General features: G+C 37.3%; 2 protein-coding genes across 2 annotated transcripts; both read left to right on the forward strand.

Moving 5' to 3' along the window:
* The first annotated feature begins 529 nt into the window (after nt 1-529).
* LOC103451436 (phytochrome-associated serine/threonine-protein phosphatase-like) lies at nt 530-6,632 on the forward strand. Its single transcript, XM_008390837.4, has 10 exons — nt 530-734; nt 1,810-1,956; nt 2,069-2,136; nt 3,734-3,791; nt 4,146-4,256; nt 4,410-4,460; nt 4,808-4,951; nt 5,099-5,194; nt 5,278-5,349; nt 6,285-6,632. Exons 1-10 carry the CDS (start codon nt 654-656, stop codon nt 6,366-6,368), a joined length of 912 nt encoding a protein of 303 aa, XP_008389059.1. The 5' UTR covers nt 530-653; the 3' UTR covers nt 6,369-6,632.
* A 1,453-nt stretch (nt 6,633-8,085) lies between these two features.
* On the forward strand, nt 8,086-9,908 carry LOC103451437 (uncharacterized). The gene has a single exon (XM_008390838.4). It carries the CDS (start codon nt 8,327-8,329, stop codon nt 9,671-9,673), a length of 1,347 nt encoding a protein of 448 aa, XP_008389060.2. The 5' UTR covers nt 8,086-8,326; the 3' UTR covers nt 9,674-9,908.
* Nucleotides 9,909-14,313: the final 4,405 nt, after the last annotated feature.

Below are 14,313 nucleotides of genomic sequence, written 5' to 3' on the forward strand. Positions count from 1 at the left end.
GTTTACCTAGTTTCAGGCAAACCAGTTACCTTTCAGGCTATTTTCCGGCCATCTTCGGCAACCATTAGGCTTCCAAATAGGTATAATCTTGTTCTACACTTTTCTATATTCATTTTGATATATTATGGGTCGAATTTGGTTAATAATCGATTGAGTTACAAAACTTTGAAAATTGGCCAAAGAGTTTTTAATAGAAGAACCAAAATTATGGATTGTGGACAATCTCAGGGACAATTTCTATTGATTTTGAATATCATGGACAATTTCTATTGATTATGCAAATCTTATGACCATTTTGGATATTTATCATTTTTTTATTTTTAAAAAAGAAAACTAATAAAAATGGTTTGAAAACTTTGAATTTTAACGAAAATGACAAAATAAAAGGTAAAATGAATAGTATCAAAATTGATTTTTTAGTGTAAAAATATGATTTTTTATTAAAATAAACAGTAGCAAAATTTTTGTTATTATTATTATTTTTTATTTTATTTTTTATTTTTAAGGACAGGTCCCACCCATCCCATCCGTTTATTTGGTAAATGCGTAATTGGCAACTCACGCAGGCGCAGCTCGTGTAATTTCGTAGGTTTCGTCTCTCGTTTGGGTTTGTTGCTGAAACCCTAAACAGAGAGGAGAAGGAAGAAGAAGAGATGGATTTGGACCAGTGGATCTCAAAGGTGAAGGAAGGACAGCATCTTTTGGAGGACGAGCTTCAACTCCTATGCGAATACGTCCGTATTTCTCTCTCTAGTCTCTATCTCTTTTTTTCCTCTATCTACAATTCTACATTTAGCGTTTTTACGCATATCTGAGTCGGTCGGTCGCTGTTAAATTCAAATTGGTTTTTGTAATCGCCTTGTCTAATCCGTTTGATCTTTCGATCAATTTGGGAATCCGATTTCTATATTGTTTCCTTTTAAAATTCGATCACTGAATGTAACTTGTTCACTCAAATTTTGTTCACAAGCGACCTTTGACTAGCTGGTGAGCTTGAGTAGCTAATAGACGGATGGGCTTCAAGATTCAAATTTCAATACATACCCCCTTTGTATAAAAGTAGAAAAAAAAAACCATCTTTATTTTGTTTTTGGTTCCCCCCTCCCTACTCCCTACCTGCATATGTCTAGGTTTGTCCATGCTTATCAGAGTATGTTACGGTTCAGTTCATTACACAATAGTGATCGTTATTCAACACTCTTAGTCGTGCTCACCATAGTTTACAACAATCTTTTTTTCATTACACGTCCATTACTTGATTGGCAAAGATAACTGCTTTTGGCTACCGAAATCCTGCACCTGAAATACCTAGTTTGGACGGCTAGTGTTACTTTGTGATTTTCTCAGTAAATATAGTAAGTTTTTCAAAATTTTGTGCTGGATTTGATGATATGAATGTCTCATGCATAAACATCTGCAGCGGTTGGAGTTCGTACACTTGTGCCTGTCAATTCTGACTTCCCTCTCATATCATGTGAGTCTCACCATATAACAGTGGGTCCCACACAAATGTCCTGAGAGGGAGGTAACTTATAACGGGATCATACAATAATATTTGCACGCACACATTAAAGCTAGTTATTGAAAATGTTGGGATCAGTTTTATTCTTCAAAGTGCAATGTAGAAACATTCCTGTGGCTGTGTAGGTTGTTGACTTTGGTCTTTTCTAATTGTCTATGTTTTTATTTGGTGATGGTGATCTGCTTATGAATAAATATAAATAGTCCCATGAGTGGTAGTTTCAGGTTTTATTATCTAGAGGAGATTTATAATTTTCATTGTCGTTGTTTGTCATTTTTATATCATAGGTAAAAGAGATTCTTATTGAGGAGTCCAATGTGCAACCTGTAAACAGTCCGGTCACAGTTTGTGGTGATATTCATGGCCAGTTCCACGACCTAATGAAACTTTTCCAGACTGGAGGCCATGTACCAGAGACAAATTACATATTTATGGTATTATTTGTATTTTTTTGTTATTAAATTTGATAAAATCTCTGCACGTCATCTTTAATACATCGTTTAGTTGTCTTCTGGGGGTGCTAATTTATTCCTGGCTTGTTGGCAGGGCGATTTTGTTGATCGAGGTTACAATAGCCTTGAAGTTTTCACTATCCTTTTGCTTCTTAAGGCGAGGTACAAATTTTTTAGACTTTTGTTGGAAGAATGTGTTGTAATAATGAGGTCATTACTTTTCAAATGATTACTTTAAGTCATGCACACTACTTTAGTGTTTTGGTACTTGTGCACCATATCCTTATGCCTTTGATGTGCATTGCAGCCCTATGATATGTCGTCTATGGTTTAGTTATCATTTGGGTCAGTACTAAATGGATAATTTCAGTAATAAGAAAGAGTCTTGGAAGCTATCAGTTATGGCATTTTATGTTATAAATTGGTGAAGAGTATAATATATAACCTATGAAGCATGGATACAGATACAGCGATGTGATATGACACGACATGGAGATTTGAAAAATATCTAAAAATTAAGATACGATATGCTATGGATACGACAAATATATATATACATATATATATATATATATATATATATGTAGCAAGAAAATTATACAAATTAAAACATAATTCATCATTCAAATTCAAGTTCATTTGAGTTGTTGGAGAAAAAAAGTTGGAAATCTAATCCTCTTTATATACTATAGAAGAAGTGTGAGAGTCGTATTCATGGTTTTAATTAGAGGGAAGCTCCTTGTATTCATCAACTTTCAATTATAGATGTCTCCTATTAATTTTCTCCTCCTCATTATCTTTTTTGAAAATGTAAATCTATCCTAAAAGCCGGATACGTGTATCCCAAATGTGGGATACGCGTATCCATCAAGTCAAAGTCGTGTCCATTGACCATGAAACATATCCAACAAGTATCCAAGAGTATCGGGCAAGTATCGTTTCCGATCAAGATCAAATATTGGATGTGGGATAAGCGACCAAACAAAAGTATCCGTGCATCATAGTATATAACTATAGATAGATGCACACATATTTCACATATTTCATAGCTTACAGTTGAGCGCATTACACCAAGGTACCCAACGTTGGTCTGTTTGGTTATGAAAGGCTAAATTGCTGTATGCGTTCTACCTTTTTCTTTCTCTCTTCTCTCTCTCCTCTCTTCTCTCTTCTCTCTCTCTGGTTATCATCATTGCTTTTTTTGGTGGAGGAAGAAGGGTATGGGTCTGGGAAGATGTGCAGTGATGGCTATTTTTTTGGTAATTTTGAGGGAGAGGAATAGAAAGGATGTTTGACAATGTGATGGTCAGGAGGTGGATTAGTTGGGGGAGAGGGTTTGCTTCTAAACATCTGTATGGGATTTGATCTCTTAAGAGTTTGGGGATGGCTTTTCTTTTGCGGTACTTTTTTTTTGTTTTAAATCGGAATGCAGCTGTTTATTGGTGGCTCCTGTTCCTTTGCTTATGTTTTTAGGTTCCTGGTGCATTTTGGAGCTTTCTAGATTTTTGATCCGGTGACATCTTGTCCATTGCTTTTTAGAGTTTTGTTCTCTTAAGAGCCTTGGAATGGATCTCCTTTAATGCTTTTTTGTTCCTATAAAAATTAGGCAGCTTTAATTATTATGTACATCAGGAGACGATGAATTGAATGCTAGATTGCTTTAATTTTTTCCTTCTCTTGTTGACAATCTCAATATTTATGAGATATTTATGTTTTTCTTCTCGTAGCTAATGTTGTCTTCTTTTACTTGTGGCTATAGATATCCAGCTAATATTACCCTTTTACGTGGTAATCATGAAAGCAGGCAACTTACCCAGGTATGATATTATATAGATTGTATAGTGTTTTGGAACAGACAATTATTAACGATACCCTCTAGAGTTTTGTTAGATACTGAAATTGGGAGCAAGGGTTTCAATGTTGTTTTTCTTTGCTTACATGTTGTTCTTTTGAATATTATTGTGTTAAAGCTTTTAGTGGCTGAAATGAAATTACAGTTAGTGTATTCAGAGGTACTTTAGCGTACTCTTGGTGCCTACGATACTCAAATATTGCAATGTAATGGACTTGTTGGTTTTGGCATGTAATGGAGGCCTAGTATAATGAAATTGTGTTACTGGCATTGTTGGTAGGATCAATCTTGTTCAATTATTATTTTTTATCGGTGCTAGGTATATGGCTTTTATGACGAATGCCAGAGGAAGTATGGAAATGCTAATGCCTGGCGGTATTGTACAGATGTTTTCGACTATTTGACGCTATCGGCAATTATAGATGGAACTGTAACCTTCTTTCCCTCTCGTCTATGTATATGTGTGTGTGTGTGTGCGTGTATGCAAATATCTCTTATCTCTATCTCTGTGCGTATGCATATTTGTAACTTTGATTGCGTGCTTTTTGATAGTAAATATGTTTTATGTGGATTGTCATCCCAGGTGCTGTGTGTCCATGGTGGACTTTCTCCTGACATCCGAACAATTGATCAGGTAAACCGTTTTCGATTTGTATTATTTTTGTTCATATATGTAAGCATTTATGTTTTTCATGCATGTTGCAGCAGCTGCCACTCTGCATTAGCCACTTCGAATGGATATCCAATAACAATTTTTTAGATTGTGTAGTTATGTGTGTTAAACGATCGAAAGAAGCAGTGATTCCCTTAGTGTTGGATTCTGGATCACTGGGTTCATGCTTTACCTTGTGAACTACATGTCTATGACCTTGCTTTCAAAGAAGTTTTGTTTATTTTTGCTTTTCCGTTTGCATGAAACATCATCATCACTGTACATACCTTTTCGTTCATCATCACTGTACATACCTTGTCGTTTAACAGATACGGGTCGTTGAGCGAAATTGTGAAATTCCACATGAGGGGCCATTTTGTGATCTCATGTGGAGCGATCCTGAAGATATTGAAACATGGGCAGTAAGTCCACGAGGAGCAGGTTGGCTGTTTGGGTCCAGAGTCACTTCTGAGGTAATAAGTTCTGATTACTAATCAAGTAGGAGAGCAGTAGGATACTCCCTGCTCTCTCTCTCTCTCTCTCTCTCTATTACACACACACACACGGGCGCACACACACATCACACCCATACTAAAGCTTAAAAATCTTGTTTTCTGCAGTTCAACCACATAAATAATCTAGATCTGGTTTGTCGAGCACACCAACTTGTTCAAGAAGGTCTTAAGTACATGTTTCAAGATAAAGGCCTTGTAACTGTGAGAGTTCGAACCTCTTTCATTGATTTTTTTCCTAATATTCTAAAAGTTTGATTGAGTAGTTGGGTTCTTGAATTTTGCAGGTCTGGTCTGCACCAAATTACTGTTATCGCTGTGGGAATGTAGCTTCTATCTTGAGTTTTAACGACACTATGGTAAAGATTACTAGCTTGCCTATTGCCTTTTACTTAATGGAAACTTTTAGACTCACTTTTATGATATGTGTAAATAGGTATCTTTTTGTCACCTTGACTATGTGCATAGCATATTTAATGTTGATTGTTTCTAGTGTCTGAACCACTTGGTTCTGAGAGACTTTCCAACATCCAAGAGATGACTATTGCCATCTTCTAGAATCTCTCAATTTTAGACTCTGAACATATAAACTTTTGAAGTAGCTATACTTGGTTCGGGATCATTAGAAGGAATGAATTAAATCAATGCATAATTTGGAGAGTTTACAAACTCACGGTCAACCATATTAACACGTCCAACTTCTAAAATAAAAAGAAGTTCGTATGTTACTTGCATGAGAATAACTTTAAGCCATGCACCATGCTGCTTTTTGTTTTGGTGATGGAGAGAAGTGAAGCTCAGTTTTTAATATCCAATCATTCAGTTAGAACTTAGGGGCATGTTAATTTTGAGGCCATACTTTTTAGACATTTACTGCTTATTGTGTTAGTTGTGCTATATTGCTCTCTTCATTTGGTCCCAGAGTTTTTGGCTATTTCATTATTTATATTTATATTTATTGGAAAGTGCAATGGATAAGTAGGGACGGGCATTGGGCCAAAAAATTGGTCCATAACTCACTAACTAAAGGACAAATAATGGTCCTTACCCCATTAAACCCATTTACTAACATAATGGGTCTATTTCCATGTCTGGTTGCTGCCATGTACACCTGAAACTAAAGGACAAATAATGGTCCTTACCCCATTAAACCCATTTACTAACATAATGGGTCTATTTCCATGTCTGGTTGTTGTCATGTACACCTGAAAATAGCGCTTTTTTTGTTGTAATTTTTTACATCAAGTAGAATCCATAGCGTTTGTGATGGTTGGTGTTTTGTCGTTTAAAACAGGAGAGAGAGGTGAAGTTTTTCACTGAAACAGAGGAGAACAACCAGATGAGAGGACCGAGGACAGGAGTACCTTATTTCTTATGATCATTTGGAGTGATTACCTGCGTCATTTGTAAAATCATTTTAAGTCTTGGTATAGTTGTTGAGAGTACTGGAACAGAGAAGAACTTGAATATGTCGGTCGGTCAGTCGCTGTTGGGTGGATCTCCTTTCTGCTTGACTGTAGGTTTTCCATCTGGTCTGTCTGGCTGCTACACTATTTTACATTCATGGGTTGTGTATTACTTTTTAGGTTGCTAATTGTTATTCAATTCTTAATCCATGCCCGACGCATTTCGTTATGTTTCATTTCTGCCCTGTTTTGCAATTCATGTCTAGTGTATTATGCAGCAATGCGCGAATTACAACTAGCTTTTTGTTATTTAATATTTACGCCTATGTCCCATTTCAGTTCGCATCTTACATTTATTCTTGACGTGTATTTCTTGTGGAGGTTGAAGTAATCGTAATTAATAATTCTCTAGCAGCTAGATTTTACGAATACATTTTTGTTTTTAGGAATGGATTCATATTTTAACCCTTATACTTGACGAATCAAAATTCGCATCCGACAGAGTTTCGTTATGTACAGAGTTGTTTTATTTGTCTCTGCATTTCAAATGATATAAATAATCAGCCAAATTGAAAACGCTGACATGTTTCCTAAGGTTAAATAAGGGGAGCGGCGTTTGATAACTATTTCATTTTCAATTTTTAAGTTTTTTATTTTCGTTTTCAATTTTCATCCTTGAGAAATTTTAAATTATTTTTTATTCACTAAGAATAGGACCGTCCCTGTAGAATACTAAATAGGCGTCCGGAAAGAGAAGAAAATGAGTATTTCCTTATTTCGGGTTCTAATTCTAGGTCGGTGCAGTCCACTCGACTCGACTCAACTCAAATAGAACACTTTTGATTAGAAAGTTTCGACTTTACAATGCAGAGAGTAATTATCCCCTTACCATCAAAGTATAGTGCATCAAGTTTTTTTTTCCATAAGGAAGTTTGAAAACCATGTCGTTTTTTAATTTTCAGTTTCATGTCTTTTAAAATTGGGACAAAAAAAACTTGATAAAAGTTTGAAAATCACAATACAGGAGGGTAGTAAAGTGAGTAATAGCCCAATAGAAATGACTCATAGTGTAGACATTCCTCCTTACCAATCCCATCCCATCCCATAAAATTTTAATGTTTTTTAGAACATAATGTTCGTTAATTTCCATAACTCCATTGAATGTCTTAAATATTCTGAATTTGGTTAATATATTGCAAGCATGAGCTATGAATAAATACTTAAAAAATATACTGCTTGGGTCGTTGAAGTTCGATGTGGATGGGGCCCACAATTAGTCTATATTTTTACCACAATGAGAAATCCTTTAGATAAATGGCATGTATATATATATGGGAAATGTTATTGACACTTCAAAAATCTCATTATACACTCCTCACAAGTGTATTTTTCTTGCTAAATATAGAAAGTTTGGAGTGTAGAATGAGAATTTTGGAATGCCAATAACAATTCCCTATATACATATCACAATCAAAATTGCATAGACAAAAGCTAAGGCGTAAATCCCGACTACGCATGTAGAATGAGATTTTTCAGTGTTACTACGCATGCATAACGAGATTTTTTTAGTGTGCTAGGAATACGATCAGATAGTAATAATGCAAATAGTTGAAAACTTAAAAAAAAAAAATTAACCAATTTATCATGGAAAAGTTGTTAAAGAAGAATCTATATCAGAAGTAACAAACAAACAAACAAAACAAATCAACCATAAAATCTTATCTCTTTGCTTGGTTCAATCCCAACAGAATAGACGGACGACCAACCAAAGTTAAACCAAAAGTTGATTACGTCTCCTCCATTTGTCGTCTACCATTTTCTTGTGCTCCTCTCTGTAATTTTCCTTTCCCTTTAGCTTGAGTGGATTTCTTTTCAGAACCAAACCCCGCCAGCCAGCTATAATCACAATCTTATATAATCAATCAAATCTATGCCATCCGAGACACCAACACCGTCGTCGGAGAGCAGCCATGGCGGCACCTACCTCCAAAGCCTCCTGGACACGGCCCGCCCCTTCCTCCGGGGTGAGCTGGAGTCCGTTGACAAAAATCTGCCTTCTCTGGTGGCCGTCCTGCGCTCAGTTGGAGCTGGCGAGTGCTGGCATAAGCACGGCACCTTTCTCGAACACCTGGTTGACATCTACCGCATTCTCAAGATATGGAAGGCCCCTGACTCTGTCTGCCTCTGCGGCCTCTTTCACTCCGCTTATTCCAATTCATATGTCAACCTTGCCATCTTTGATCCTTCCACAGGCCGCGAAGTCGTTCGCGCCCATGTCGGGGAGGCTGCGGAACGCTTGATTCACTTGTTCTGCATTGTCCCCAGACAGCCTCTCATCCATGACGACCTTTTGTTCCACTACACCGACGCAGAGCTCGTGGAGCATCTCAAACAATCAGAGATGTCGCTGCAGCAGTTGCAGAACCAATCGGAAGCCGCAAGTCCGAATTGGAGTTGGAGGAACAAGGTGCAGTGTCTTGTTCCTGCAAATGGGGTTACAGTGAAGCACATAAAGACTGGGGAAGATGTGTTGGTATCGAGGAGGGTACTTGCAGTGTTTGTCCTGATGACAATGGCAGATTTCAGTGATCAACTCTTTGGTTTCCAGGACGAGCTCTTGGATAACAAAGATGGTCGCCTCGAGTTCAGGGGCAACAACTATGGAGCTCTGTGGCCAGGCGATGGCAAGCCAGGGCTTTGGATGAATTCCATATCAAGGATGGCTGCAGTGTACACTTTGATAGTGAGAGAGGAGGAGATGTTTATCCAAGAGAAGAAAACTATTAGTTCTGTTAATGCTACTGCTGGAAGTGGAGGAGGAGAGAATGCCGCGACGGACAAATGTAGAGATGAAGACATCGAGCTGGTGGTGCCACCAGTGTTTGACAAATGCACAAGGGTTCTGGATGCGAAAGAGCAATTGGCTGCAAGGGAATTGTACTGGGAAGCTGTTTGTGATGTGTCTCAAAAACAGGGAAAGAAAGGAGAGGAGGACAGAGCTGAGGAGTTGCTGTTGAGGTGTGTTGAGAAGAACCCTTTTATTGGGGAGCCGCATGTGGTGTTGGGTCAGGTTTATTTGACAGGAGCAAGGTTTGAGGAGGCGGAGAGGGAGGCAGAGAGAGGGCTAACCCTGATGCTGGAATGGGGGAGTGCTTGGGACAAGCGGATGACTTGGGAAGGTTGGATTGCTTGGGCAAGGGTGCTCCTCATGAAGGCAAAGGAGAGAAGTTGGCCACAAACTTCCTGGGGCATCCTCAACTTGGGCCTTGTCAGATAGGTCGAGGCTTCATCGCCATCGCCAAGCTTAGCCACCGCGTATCTACATTCAATAATTAAATGAAGGGTGCCTCCTCGATGGAGGCTCCATCGTATCATCATATATACGTGTATCAGTCAGTCACTAGTGTGTGTGGATGTTTTTCTTGGTGTTTGGTACCTACACTGGCCAAGTAGTCATAACTAATAATGTTTGGTGCCATCATTCTCAAGTTATCATGTTTGTTTTCGGTTGAGTTAGAGTGGTTTCAAATTGGTATTTTCATCAAAAGCAACCCAAGTAATTCAGATAGACGGTCTGATAAGTAAAAAACATTTGCCACGAACCCAGCATTTAAAGAGAAGATGGATTTACCATTTTCCAAAGTGAGAAATTCGATCGGAAGTTGGCTGGCATTCTCCCCTTGCCTCCCCTTGCCTCCCATCCCCTCCCCTCCCCTCCCCTCCCCTCCCCTGCAATATGCGACTCATCCTTCCGTTTGAATGTATGATAATATCGCATTCCAGATGTACCAATATAAATGAAATTTGAATGAATTAAATTATCAAAGGTGGGTATTCGTGGCTTTCAAAATTTTAGCTTATCAAAAGACAAACAAACAATTAGCTAATTTCCTCCAAGTTATCAGCAATCTCCTCACATTCAAACCTAACTTCAACTGAAGAATGGTACTAGGACTTTTACATACACCCTTTGCAAAATCTTATTATTTTTCTCACCCTTACATAAATCCACCTATTTTTTTTTTAATAAGGTTTGGTTCTGCTGAAATGAATAAATTGCCATCACAAATAGACACGTGGCTAAACAATTAAATAATTGAAAACTTCAACCAACATCACTCCCAACTGGCCTAGCATTTTTTTTTCCGAGAGATACTTTCAAATAAATTAAAACCAAGACACTTTCAAGTTATTTTTGAGGACCCTAATGCCACATTTTTTAAATTATTTAATTGTTTAGCCACGTGTCTATTTGTGATGGCAATTTATTCATTTCAGCAGAACCAAACATTATTTTCGAGGACCCTAATGCCACATTTTTTAAATAAGCAATATGTAAGGACTCACCTCTGAACTCTCTGTGACTAGCTCTCCCATCTCTCATATCACTTCTCTCTCTTCCATCTCTTCCGGTCTCTCCGTCTACTAAATTTTCAAGGTGATTTTCCAACCCTAAATTGATATGTTCCATACCTTGATTTTGATATTAATTGAGAATAATGCTAGCGAGACTAAATTTGCAAACTAAATGATGTGTCACTAATAAGAATAAACACGTTTATCAACATTTAAGTAATAAACCGATCATTAACTTTTATGTCCTTTAGTTTTCAAAACTTTATCTCCAAATTTAGTCTTTTTAGCATTACCCATTTATTTATCAGGAATTTAGTTGCATATGTGTATTGTAGATCATTTTAATCCATGAGTATTTAACTTTAATTGGGATCCATCTTCATCTTAGTTACCGGCATATTGAATGAAAATGTAATGTGTATCTACTTTTTACTTTTTGATTTGCCGTTGTTTTTCGTGCATTTGTGTTAGTGTAGGAGAATCTAAATAGAATTCAAATGGGCTAGGCTTTGTAAATTATTGTGGACTTTGGATTACTTGTACATCAAATCAGTTGACTAGTATATATTTGGATTCTCCTACACTAGCAATTTGTGTAGATGAAAGGAAGCAATGTGATGGCTAACTTTGTGTGTGTGTGTGTCATTTCGTGCAGGATTTTTCTTATCTGAGACATGGATATAAATAAATGGGTTGTGTTTAATCCGGTTTATATTAATTCAAAGAAAACTGTAGCCCAAGGAAGACGAATCAGTGTCGAGAAAGCTTGCTACTGAGGTTTACATTTGCATGACCATCTGAATCATAAACATTAATTAATTATGCATATAGGTCCAAGCAGTCGGCGTGATTTGTAGTAATACATGCATTTTGTGCTCCGTTTGACTGTTTTAGATAGATAAGGCTTATCCACGCGATCTCGTGCAAATAGGGAGAGTGAGGGTCTTGCTCAACAGGGGAGATGGTACTCCATATAATCCAGCCATTGCCATTACTTCGGACTAAGGATTGCTTTATTGCTTTGAATGTCTCATGTATCATAGGCCTGTTGTTGTTTTTGGGGTACTGGGCAAGTAGACAATTCTTGTTTTTGCGAAGATATGTGTTACAAGGGAACTCTTGAATGGCACCCGCCCTTTGATGGCAGTAATATGATCTTACAGCATATGATTAAAAGTGAGGGGGAATGTCGTGGGGAGAAATCTCAATTATTATTCTTTTTAATCCTTGGTGCTGAGATGAAACTTACCTTGGAAACGTAGCCAGATACAATCGTTATATATATTGCTAAGCAAAGACTCTACGTCGTGATATTTGGCAGTTTTTAGCTGGTTTTCTCTGTTTGACAAACTTTTTTGGAGTTGTATCTGGTCACCCTCAATTTACTCTCTCTCACCTTATACCACAGGCTCTGATTAATCTGTGAGTCAAGCTGTGTTACTCTGCTGAGCTCTCTATTCTGTGATTTCTGGTCGCCACTTCGGGTTTCCTCGTGCTTTGGATTGTCACATTTTGGGTGGGGGCCGGTGGGTAAACAAGACATAGGGCAACAGTTGGGTTGGGCCAGATGGGGCATAAGAAAGTCCATGCACCTTTTTCCATGTTCGTCTCTCAACAAATTAATTTTATGGCAGTTTTGGTTCCTACACATCCTGGTATGGCGAAGCAGCAGGAGGCTGCTGCAACCACATCAAGTGCAAGTGCTGGACCTGTCAAATTAGGGAGACATGGAGTAGCCCATAACTTTCCCTTTGACACTGAACTGTACCGCAATGCGCAAGCTGCCATTGAATAGTTCAGTCAGTCGAAATTCATTGTCAACTTAGACATTTCTTGTTGGAAATGCATACACAAGTATCATGCTTAAGCTTAAAGCTTTACAAGTTACAATGAGAGATTGAGAGGAGACCATGTCCATCACCATGCCTGCAGCCCTGAATCTTCGACTTAATCTAGTTTTCCAGTTCACCGGCAAGCAAGCAAAGATTCATCCCGTCGAGTCAACATTGCCTGTCCATCCCGTAACATATAGAAAGGGGGCCATTGGTCCTTTCCCTTTAAATCTACCGCAATCAACGCCACCTATCTAATCCAGCTCATGTTTCATCATTCACTTTCTTCTTTTTCACTTTTGATATTTTTTGTTTTTTATAGACAAAAGTTCATCTAAACTACGTGGAACATAGAAAGTTTGAACACGGAACGCAGTGGGTTGATGAAGAATGCTATATTTTTCAGGACAATCCACAATGTTTTTAACTTTTGATTAGTTCATGATGATATTTTTGAAATACCAATAACATCTCACAACGCATTAATTTATAACAACAAGTTCCAACATTTTCTCTAATATTAACATGAATTTTGAATACGATACCTTGAAAAATTGAGAAAGAGAGAGCACACAAGTTGATAAAAAGGAACAAAATAAGTCAAAATTGAAGAACGATTGTTTGACAAATTGCTCCAAAAGTTCAACAACTCTTTCCAACTAATATTTAACATAATTACAACATATATACAATTATACATATCCATGACTAAACTAATAGGGTGTTATCCATATACAATTATATATAAACAATTGCTACCCAAAATAATTGGTCTCATTAACTGCAAAAATTCTGCAAACGCATTTTCTTACCAAGTTTGACAAGCATCGCATACGGAACCGATAGGCATATTAACACTAGTGTTCCTTGCAAATTAGGAAACGTGAATAATCATTAGCAATCAACAGTTAAGCAAGCCTCAGGAGTTAATCTAATTATCTTCTTTTTAATTATTATCATCATCATCAGTAGTCAGAACCTTTTTATTTTCTAATTAATTTTGATTTATGTTGATATATTCAAGACTGTCATTGTCATACTATTTAATTAAAAGAGAGATTCTACCGTTAGAAATGTTTTGCAATTGAGTGGTTAATTTCTTTTTCCAGCTTAGTTGGCAATTATTAATTGAGATTTGATATTGAAAGAAAACCTGATCGATCAACCCTAATCTTGTAATGCATTCAAGTACAAGTAGGGTAGCACAGACTTTGAAAGCGTTACAAGAAAAATAGGGTTCTCTCTTTCAAAATGGCATAAATAATAATAATAATGCAACACACGTATTCTTTGTATTTAAAAAGAAAAATAGATAATATGCTACGTTAATGTTGTGTTATCGAGTGAGTCATACAGTTTTAAAACAAAAATACATGTGTTGCATAATTATTGGCTCGTGTGATTGGGTCTGAGAACTTAGTGATGTTCAAGGAGTTCACACTTGACACCGATTAATTACAAATGGAGTGGAATGAAAGGAGGGCGGAGAAATGATAGGCCTTTTGTTTGGCACAAGAAAAGATTGTGCAAGCGTTGAGTGTTGACAGGTGAAACCTGTGGATGGCAACGGCTACGAGCGTTGCGTTGCGAAATATAAGGGGTTAATTTTATTTTTCTTTTTGAATATAGGGGTTAATTTTTAAAAGTAAAAAAGTAGGGTTGATTTGGCTGCGGAATTTGAATCTAGTGCGCTCCAACGTTCAAACTGGAGGAGGATCCTCGTGATCAT

Source organism: Malus domestica, chromosome 13 (assembly GCF_042453785.1).
Source record: "Malus domestica chromosome 13, GDT2T_hap1".
NCBI lineage: Eukaryota > Viridiplantae > Streptophyta > Magnoliopsida > Rosales > Rosaceae > Malus > Malus domestica.